This window comes from Zingiber officinale, chromosome 10B, assembly GCF_018446385.1.
Source record: "Zingiber officinale cultivar Zhangliang chromosome 10B, Zo_v1.1, whole genome shotgun sequence".
In the NCBI taxonomy this organism is placed as follows: domain Eukaryota; kingdom Viridiplantae; phylum Streptophyta; class Magnoliopsida; order Zingiberales; family Zingiberaceae; genus Zingiber; species Zingiber officinale.
The window spans coordinates 94,059,913-94,070,606 of record NC_056005.1 but is presented as its reverse complement, the minus strand read 5'-3'; the positions used below and the strand labels follow the sequence as shown (position 1 = coordinate 94,070,606).

The following is a 10,694-nucleotide window of genomic DNA, read 5'->3' as shown; positions in this document are numbered from 1 at the left end:
ATAATTCAAACGGATTGAATCGAAATTTTATCAACTTATTTAAAAATGGATTCAAACTAGTGATCAGCTTGACCCACGACTCGAGACCCGCAAGCCGCATGAGTCGGCCCACGATAGGTTTAGATGGACTATAAAAAGGAATTTTTAAAACCTAAAATTAAAACGAAAAATTCAATGGGCTCTTAGATTTGGCTTAGTTAATCTGTCAATCAAACTTAACATTTTAATTGTTTTAATAGGTTCATGAGTTTGGATTGGAGATTTTTCAATTAGGTAAAATATCGGGTCGATCCATCCTGTCAAATGACTGACCTAGTACGGATTGACCCATCTGACAACTCAAACATTTGGTGTCACGATTGATTGAAATATTCCGAGGATTAGGGTATTTTGAGGATTTGAAAATTTAGTGGATGTTTAGAAGATCGAAATATTTGAAGGGCTTTTTTAGAAGTGTTTGAATGGGAAAGGTCAAAGGATCAAGAACATGGTTTGAAGCCGTGCTTATATAAATGTAGTGAGAGACGGAGATTGAAGAGGCAACGAGAGCGAAATCATGAAAGATTGGATTTCTGAAACGGTTGACAAAAATTCGATCTTTTGATCTTCTCTGTGGAGCTCGGCAAGCTGGGCCATGGCGGCTTGTGGTTGAATTGAATGCGATGGTCGTGCTGTTTTTGGCGTGGTTGGGAGTGATTTGTCTGCAGTAAGAAGAAAAAGGTTGGATTTTGATGTGTTTGGATTTGGAAAGATGAGATTTTGGAGATCGGAGAGGCGATGAAGGCGGGACTGAGCACGATCCAGCAGACGTTGACGCCGGAGGCCGCGGCCGTGCTGACGCAGTCGATTGGGGAGGCGGCGCGGCGGAGTCACGGGCAGGCGACGCCGCTGCACGTGGCGGCGATGCTGCTGGCGGCCCCTGGCGGGCTCCTACGCCAGGCCTGCGCGCGCTCGCACAACCTGGAGTCGCCCTCGTCCCATCCCCTCCGCTGCCGCGCCCTCGAGCTCTGCTTCTCTGTCGCCCTCGACCGCCTCCCTGCCTCGGCGGCGGCGGCGGAGCCTAGTATCTCCAATGCACTCATGGCGGCCCTCAAGCGCGCGCAGGCCAACCAGCGCCGCGGGTGCCCCCAGCACCAGCCGCCGCTCCTCGCCGTCAAGGTCGACCTGGAGCAGCTCGTCATGTCCATCCTCGACGACCCTTCCGTCAGCCGCGTCATGCGCGAGGCCAGCTTCTCCTCCACCGCCGTCAAAGCCGCCATCGAACAATCCCTTCCATCCTCCTCTTCCTCCTCATCCGCCGCCATCGCCGCCGCCGTCTCCCGCAATGTCTACCTCAATCCCCGCCTTCACTACCCCCACGGCGGCGGCGGCGGCGGAGGCTCCAGCGGCGCCGACCGGCCGAGAGAAGACGAAGTGAAGCGCGTCCAAGACATCCTCTCAAGACCCACAAAGCGAAACCCCATCCTCGTCGGCGACTGCGACCTCGACGCCACCCTCCAACAAGTGCTGCAGAGGATTCGCTCCCTCGACGCCCCGTCGCCGCTTCGCAACGCGCAAATTCTCCCCTTTGCGAAGGAAATCGCCTCCATTTCCGCCGCCGACCACTCCCTTCTCCCCACCAAGATCAGGGAGCTCGGTAGCTCGATCGAGTCCTCCATCAGCAGCGGCGACCGCGCCGTGATTCTTGATCTGGGCGACTTAAAATGGCTCGCGGAGAGCCCCAGCGGCGCCGGAAAGCCCTCCCTCTCCGAAACCAGCCGCGCTACCGTACAGGAAATGGCGAGGCTCTGGAAGCATTTCCAGGGGAACAGCCGGATGTGGCTCGTCGGAGCGGCGTCTTCCGCCACGTACCTCCGCTGCCAGGTGTACTACCCGACACTGGAGAACGACTTGGATCTCCAACCCGTCCCCATCGCGCCAAGGTCAACTCTTGATCATTCATTCTCTTTCAGTCGCAATTTAATCGATTCTATTAAACATTCTACTTTAGAGGAAGTGTCGTTCGGTCCGATTTTAGATGAATCAATTGATTGACAATCCATGTTCTTGGTTTTCCTTTGAGATTCGATAGATCCTAGTTAATCTCTTTTCCTTTTAGCAGATTTGGGGGCAACAATATACATGGTAACAATGCTGAAAGCCTAGCGGCATCAAAAGCCTTAGTTGGAATAGGTGCCTCCGGAGTTCTTCAAAGACAACCGCCACCGATCACTGATCTATCTTCTCGAAGAACAACTCTCTGCCCCGCTTGCACAGGAAGTTACGCGCGCGAATTGTCCATACTTATGGCCAAGGGGTTAGAGAAGGACTCCGCGAAACCGGAGGACAGCCGAGGATTGCCTCAGTGGTTGCGCATTGCCTCCTCTTCTCCTCTTCAGGTATCAAGTCGACTTATTGGCTTTTGCATTGCTCATGGCATCGTAACGATGAGCATTGTGTTCTTATGTAGAGTGAGGAGGAAGGACTAATTCGGAAGGGAAGAAGTGAAGAGCTTAGAAGTAAATGGAGTGAATCTTGTTCCCGACTTCATCATGAATATCGTCGATCATCTCCAACTCTGTCCAATCCCTCGTGTGTTTTGAATCCACATCGACCGCCTCAACTCAATTTAACCTTATCGCAAACCGGTGATGCTATTGCAGCAAAGCAGCCTACTAACCATCCAGATAGCTCAGTGAAGGCTGATTTGGTTCTCGGGAGCCCGGGAGTTTCAACTTCTTCGGTTGCGAAAACACACCAAGAGCGCCTCAAGGATTCGATTGGGTGCACGCAAGACATGTTCGCCGGTCACCGAAGTGCTAAAGTTGCTGGCATTTCCGACATCGACATGTTCAAGAGGCTATTTAGTGGGCTCACAGAGAAAGTCAGTTGGCAACAGGAAGCAGCTTCAGCTGTTGCTTCTGTTGTGATGCAATGCAAGTCGGGTAACGGAAAGAGGCGTGGCCGCGCTACGAAAGGCGATATATGGCTTCTTCTTGCGGGGCCGGACAAAATCGGTAAGAAAAAGATGGCCACTGCTCTATCCGAGCTAATGTTTGGTACTGGTCCTATGGTTGTGAACTTTGGTCATTCACCGAGCACCTTTGGTGATGTCGAAGAGTCTAATTTAAGTCTCCGCGGAAGGACATTGATGGATCGAATAGCGGAAGAAGCACGCCGAAACCCTTTTTCGATGATAGTCCTTGAGAACATAGATCAAGCGGACATGCTCGCTCAGGGTAAGATTAAGAAAGCAATCGAGAGAGGACATCTCATTGATTCGTATGGTCGGGAGGTCAGTTTAGGGAGTATCGTCTTTGTTCTTACTTCAGATTGGCTACCGGAAGGCCTAAAGAGCTCATATAGTTCCCTAATCGAGTATGAGAAAACCGTACTTGATTCTGCCCGTGGCGGATTTGAATTGGAGCTTACAATCGGGAACAAGACCGGGAAACGACATCCGACTTCAATTTGCTACGATGATAGACCAATTAAGCTTAGGAAGGATAGCTCCGTAAGCACTAGCCTTTCCCTCGACCTTAACCTATCAGTCGGTGAGCATGAGTTCGACAAGGGCAGGCTCACGGTTAGCCACTCAACATCTTCCTTGGCCTCAGACCTCACCCAACTAGTCGACGGTGTTGTAATGTTCAAGCCAGTTCACTTTGCTCAGCTACAACGGGACGTTGTCGAGTCCGTGTCAATGAAATTCGCAACCACGGTGGGTGAGGGGATCGCAATTAGGATCGACGACGAAGCTCTGGACAAAATCACCGGCGGTCTATGGCTCAGTGGCGCGACATTGGATGACTGGGCTGAAAGGGTGTTGGTGCCCAGCCTGAACCAACTAAGGGACAATTTGAAACATGAACCTGGACCAAGACTCATTCGACTCTCCGCGACTAAGAGGGACCAAACGAGAAGCAACGCGAAGGAGTGGTTACCGACGACAGTGGCCATTGCTATCGATCGCGACCACGATAGCTGAAGGATCATAGAAACTTCAATCAAATTTTTTTCAGGAAATTAGGATGTACATGTCAATAGAAACTTAAACTACTGATAGTTACATGCTCAGAATACTTGTAATGATCTTGTTGCCCATTAATCTTACTATAATCTCTTTATCTGTCGTGTTACGTTTATTTATGTTCGTTCAATAGTAAAAATGCATATGACAAATACCTTAAATCCTAATCCTAAACTGTAAAGATAACGAAACCGTTAGTTAAGTTTGGCTCGACTTGTTCACACCGCAACCAGTTGTTTGTTTCTGATATCTGTTTCAACTACTGGTTGTATTGCTGGTGATGGACCAACCACCTCTTGATATCTTTCTTTCTGCATAATAAAGAATTATTAAAAAATAAAAAATAATAATATTTTGTGAAAGAAAAAAATGAAAAGAATATTCATAAATTATCCTAATAAACAAATGGCGCAATATAATACAATTATTTAAAGTATTTGTGAAAAATAAAAAATGATACAATAAATTAATCTTTATATAACTTAGTAAATATTTCTCTTTGTAAATTTTTAAATAAATAATAATTATCACATTATTCTTTTAAATGGCACCATAAAAATTAACACTTTGCTTTCATTATAAATTGGTGATTGGACTGAAACCAAAATAGTGGTTTTATATAGCTCAATATCTTTTAAGTTAGGCAAAAATTTTAAAAAATACATTTTATTTTTATTATCATCAAATAGTTATTCTAATTTTAAAAAAATACTAAAAGCGAAAATAAAAAGCACCCTCATAGCTTTCTTTGTTATTGAATTTAGACCATTGGAATGAGAATCTTATGAAAATATATCATGGGTACATTCGGAAAAATTGCTCTCTCTATAGGGTAATAATATCTTCCACTATTCTTATTCTTGGAAATGGAATGGTCTAACTCTCGATATCTTTCATCTTGTGGACAACCTTTCGGATGGAATTGGTTTCGATAATGACTCCAAGGATGAACAATTCAACCCTAACTACTTTCGATCAAATCTACTACAAAATAGATAAGCTAACAGCTCAGAGCTCCAACCCTACCTTGCATGAAAATTTATATATTAATTATAATTATTTTAATTTAATTAAAATTAATCAAAATTATTACAATGAAAATACTTTTGATTACAAAACATGGCTAAGAATTATGCTCTCCATTAGAGTAGTGGAATTAGTATCATAATATTAAAATATATTTATCTTTATTATTTTAATGAATTAGTACAAGAATACAAGGAGAAGTATATTATTGTGATTATTCTTCTTCTCAAATATATATTGAAGGAAATAAAGAAAAGGGAAAAGAAAAGAAGATATCAGATGTTACAGGGATGTGTCGTTTCGATACCCAGAATAAACCGGTTTTTATATTGGTTATCGTAACGTTTATTAAGCAAAGAGCACGACGGCGTTACAAGGCGCGAGATCTGCGAACGCCGGCGGCCCCTTGACCACCTCCCACTCCACGGTCTCCTCAGTCGCGCCGGCGGTGGTCACGTCTGCTAACGTCCCAACGCCGACGTGCAGGCCACTCCCCACCACGTAGATCGTTCTCCTCCCCCCTTCGTGTGCCGCGCCTCCGGCGCCCCCGATCACTGCGTACGGCCGCCTCACGTCGCCAGGGACTCCGCTACCCGACACCGGTCGCCACCGGTCGGTCCCCTCGTCGTACGCCTTCACTCGCCCGTCGCCGCACTCGGAGACGACGTAGAGCCGGCCGCCGGCGACCGCGCTCGACCCCGTCCAACCCTCCCGCATCCCCACCCGCATCTCCTCCCACGCGTCCCGATCGGCGTCGTAGACGCCGCCCCGAGGCGAGGAGTCGAACGGCCAGGTCCAGCCCTCGGTGAGGTACATCCGCCGGCCCACCACCGCGGCGTCGTACCGCGCCATCCCGCGCCGCATCCCGGCGGCCGGGGCCCACTTATCTGCCGCGGGATCGTAGCACTCCACCGCCGAGATCCCGCCGTCGCCGCCCCCTGCCGCGAAGATCCGGCCCCCGATCGCGCACGCCGAGAAGAAGCACCGCGGGGTGGGCATCGGCGCGGCGGCGCACCAGGAGTTCGTAGCGGCGCGGTAGGCGAGCGTGGTCTGCAGCGGGAACTGGGTATCCGACCGCATCCCGCCGAGGACGTAGAGCTCGCCGCGGCAGGGGAGGACGGCGCAGGCGAACGCCGGGGGGCAGAGCGGGCCGTCTCCCCCCGCCGGGAGTGGCATCGGCGGGAGCACAAACCAGCGGCGGGTGCGCGGGTCGAGGGCCTGCCACTGCAGCCGGAGGGTAGCCCGATCGAAGGCGAAGACGAACAAGTAGGGAAGCGACCGCTCGGCGGCTGCCTCTGCCTTGCTGCGGAGGAAGGTGGGGCTTGAGAGGGCGCGATTCCAGGCGGAGGAGACGGACCGGGCCAGAGGTTGGTAGGGGAAGGGCAAGTGGAGGAGGCACTGCTCCGCCACCTCATCGGGCAATCCTGGGATCAACTGGTCCCCTTCCGCTTCCACCGATCGTCGCCGCGGCACACTCTCCTCCTCCCCTTCCACCGCCGTTGCCGCCGCCATCTCCACCGGCTCCGAGCGGGGAGGCATCGTCCCCAATTCGATCGAAATGGTAAGCGCCCTCTTCGATCCTAATTAAAAATTTGATCTTTTTCTGCTCCTTTTCCTCAAGCAAATAACAATACGCGTCTATATATAGAAGGATCCTTCGGATTAGGTTTAGGGAAATAGTGTATTTATATATAGCAATCAATCATGTGATGGGCTTCCAGAGGGAGACAATAAAAAGCCAGAGAGGAGTGGTGGTGGTGGTGGTGGTGGTGCTGCTGCTGCTGCTGCTTCTGGTGGGTGGTGCTGGTGGTGTTGGTGGGGCCGCCGTCGTGGCGTGCACCGCCGGACCCACCGAGTGCCAAAATTGGGGCCAAAGATCATGTTTGTTAATTAATAAATATCATTTCGCCCCTCAGACCTTTGATCAATGACAACAATGCCCAACAGTTGTTCGACAAAATTACCCCAAGCAGGCAGTGGACCATCAGCCTAGCTCTTCTTCTCCCCAAAGATGCCCGACAGATGTTCGCGGAAATGACTGAAAGAGCATATGATGATCGGATCTCATCCGAGATTCGAGTTCGATCATTTGCCGGATGGATACCAGTGAATTATCCTGGGGACAACAATGGACTGATGACGATGACAGTAGAGTGTTCAATTAGCAGTCTTATCTTTAGTTCCTTGATCCCTGGGTTTCTTGGGCAGAATGATTCATGCCGGTGGAATGATTTGGCCAGGAGAGAAAAAAAAATTGAGTGGGTTCCTTTGAATTGAGGTAAAGGTCAAGGCATGAGCTGATAAGTGATAAATTGCCATGATTTTGAGCAAGTGGATGGGTTCCACTAAACACCTAATTCCCGCTTTACGGGTAGGTTTGGTCGAATTTGAAGCTTGCTTGAACTCGCGAGTTGTTGAGGGCAAATCAAGTGGTGTAAATGGCACTAGGAAAAGTTAGAAGGAACTAGCCTCTTCTAGCAAGTTAGAATGCCTATGCCATTTGTGAGCGCAAAGTGCTCGGGTATTAGTCGGGTGCTTTATTTGATTTGATCTTGCCAATGTTGATTAGCGTCTGGATGATCGAGTGTTGTTTTTGCCACTATGTGATGGTGCCGGATTGCTCAAACTTTTTATGACCACAACTTTACCAACTGTATTCCCTTTGTCATGACCTTATAGCACCATCCTCATGTACAAACTTAACTCAGGCCATTGGATTACTGAAACACTCTACCCTACTTTATCCTACTTCCATTCATCCACCAATCTATCTCAAACTCAAGATCTTAGCAATAACTTAGCAAGCTCAAGATCTTGTTCACGATCAAGAGTCCCACACAAGAACAATAATTTGGGAGACAATGAACTAGTTCATCGATCCGAATTCAGACAACTGGCATTTGTTGTTTGAGCACACCTGGTGGTTGACATGTTTCTTTAAAGGGGGCAAGACAGGGGAGAATGAACTTGTAGAATACAATGAATGGTTCGAAATCTTTTAATCTGAATATAACACATGATTACATTTTTGACAGGTAGAGAGAGAGGCCAACAACAAGAAGTCTGTTGAGGGAACATGAGATGACAATGCTTTGGGATCTTGCCTTCCACTCTGTTGCCATTCCTGTGGAGACTGATGCGAGCTGCTGGTGTTCTAACTCTTCTTCCTCGACAAATACAAGGTCAGTTGGTAAATAGGCCTATCAGATTTTGTTTCATTACATAATAATTAATAGAGTTTCTGTCTTACATTTAAAATATATAAAAGTTGCTGTGATAGGGGAATATTGTTTCATGGGCAAAAATTGACGCCTCGTTTTTATTGGAATCAGCGAAGAAGCGTCTCTTTTGCCATTTATTATCAAAATAATGTTCCATTCTACGTTTGTATATTTTTATTTCTGAAACTATCCTTATTTTTAATGTAGTTGTAACATATTTTAATTCTGATTGTAGTAGTTATAGTTCAAACTACTATAATATTAACATTTCATCTATCATCAACACTCATTAATATTTTGTTGTAGCACTTATAGTTTATAGTAATATGGATGTTTCAATCTCTGATAAATATTTATCAACATTGGTCAACATCATACTATAACAACTATGAATCATCTGTTATTATATAGATAATTTATTTCTGATCAATACTAGTCAATATTATGATGTAGTATTTATAAGATTATAATTATTATGGAGATTCTATAAAAACGTGGTGTCTTTTTTTATTTTTGTCATGGTTTGTTTATCGGTGCTTTACTATAGATTCCTTTATTTTATTATAAAAATTATTTTGAAAAATATTTCATTAGTAGGTGAATAATTTAGAAGATAGGTATTCTTAATCCTCTTTCATGCTTGTTTTAGGGCTTTAAAATATAGTTCTATGAAATTAATGATTGCAATGTGTTTTTTTTTAATTATAAAAGATTATAAGACTACGTACTGCTCTCTATTTTTTTTAAAAAAGTTTTTATAAATAATAACTTATTTAATATATAATTATGTAATACATAATTCATAAAGGCAATGTGAATGTGGAGCCACATCAACAATTTTTAGGGTACAATACTTTACAAAATACCCTAATTTATGTAGATTGTGAAGGATTACGAGGAATAGAAACTTCTGTGAAGCTCATCAAAATTGTATTGGCATAAGACAGTTCTGGAGGGGTCTCAAGTGAGGATTTATATAATAATAATAATAATAATAATAATAATAAAATGAACTATATATGAACACTAGAATTTGCTTGAACCCTAAATTACAATGAAACTCAAACATTTTTTAAGCATTCTAATGACCAAAAGCAAGCCTAACTATGTAATCAATTTTGATAGGTTCATTATTTTTAGTGTTATTTGTTTTTATTTGCTTGATAAATATGAAGTATTATTTAATTTTAGTAGAATATAATCATGTTTAGAACATTAACAAATAGAAAGAGAAAGAGAAAGATATAGAAGAAGACAAAGGATATTAAAATCCTTTAATCGAGGAGTCTAATGTTCGACTTCCATCGTAGAGAACAACAAAAATAACCATAAATTTTGCCTCAATTAAAGGACTTAAAGAATCCTATTAGTGGACAAATCTTTAACTAAATCATTGACCAAATCCAGAGGATTTTTTTTTTCTTCCTTTGTTTATGCTTCAAATGACTTTTAACATTTATTTTTGTTTTGGTTTAATTTGCTAATTTACTATTGTTAAGTTTGCATCATATATTCAAGTTATGTCGATTAATTTTGGGATAATCAATTTGATCTCATGGAAATTTACCATCGACTACTAAGATAAATCAAGAAGCACTAGTAACGAATGATCCACCAGTCTAATATTTTTAAATCAATCAGCTTCCAATATTGATTTTTTTTTTAATAAATGCTATTAGGTTTACAATTGATCTATAAAGGACCGTTTGATTTTTTTCGTCAGTACTGGGTTTTAGAAAAGATTATATTGATCAATTATATACAACTTTATTTTATATTTTATAAGGGATAATTTTCACGAAGTAAATCCGTGACATCAAGGTACATGACAACTCTACTGTTGCACCCCTTCACAATTGATCTATATATTTTGAAAAAACCCTAAAATTAAATTGAATATCCTCTTTAAGACTAGTTCTTATTAATGCTATGTTTACCTGATGGTGTGGATCATGGATGGATTAAACAAACCAAAAGGTATGGAAAGGGAAAGGAATTCATAACTTACTATATTTGTTTACTTGATCGAGGAAAGTGAATAAAATCAATCCTTGAAATTGTTTACTTAGATAAATGGAAAGAAAATAAATTATTTTTTGACCAAAATATCCTATCCTTCTCAACTTAAGGGCTACATAGAAGACTTAAAATATTCTTCCTATTGGGTGTGACATATATTTTAAATTAATATTTATTTTATCTTGATAATTAAAAATTGTTATTAATCAAAATAAATTATACCGTTTAAATTTATCAATATTTTTTTTTTAAATAATATTTATTACAGTTCAACACAAACTTAAAAAATATTATTGTCAATTAAAATATTAAAGTACAAATATAATAAAATTATTGTCAACTAAAATATTAAACTACAAAAGGAATCAACAATAAATTTTACTTGCAAATAATTTATAATCACTATTAAATAGTTGTCA

At 43.2% G+C, this 10,694-nt stretch overlaps 2 protein-coding genes across 2 annotated transcripts; one reads left to right on the top strand and one right to left on the bottom strand.

Annotated features, from left to right (window-relative positions):
- Positions 1 to 520: 520 nt before the first annotated feature.
- LOC122030428 (protein SMAX1-like) lies at positions 521 to 4,106 on the top strand. Its single transcript, XM_042589629.1, has 3 exons — positions 521 to 1,922; positions 2,102 to 2,378; positions 2,450 to 4,106. The coding sequence occupies exons 1-3, from the start codon at positions 778 to 780 to the stop codon at positions 3,965 to 3,967; spliced, it is 2,940 nt and encodes a 979-aa protein (XP_042445563.1). The 5' UTR covers positions 521 to 777; the 3' UTR covers positions 3,968 to 4,106.
- A 1,068-nt stretch (positions 4,107 to 5,174) lies between these two features.
- On the bottom strand, positions 5,175 to 6,779 carry LOC122030100 (F-box protein AFR-like). The gene has a single exon (XM_042589257.1). The coding sequence runs from the start codon at positions 6,572 to 6,574 to the stop codon at positions 5,384 to 5,386; it is 1,191 nt and encodes a 396-aa protein (XP_042445191.1). The 5' UTR covers positions 6,575 to 6,779; the 3' UTR covers positions 5,175 to 5,383.
- Positions 6,780 to 10,694: the final 3,915 nt, after the last annotated feature.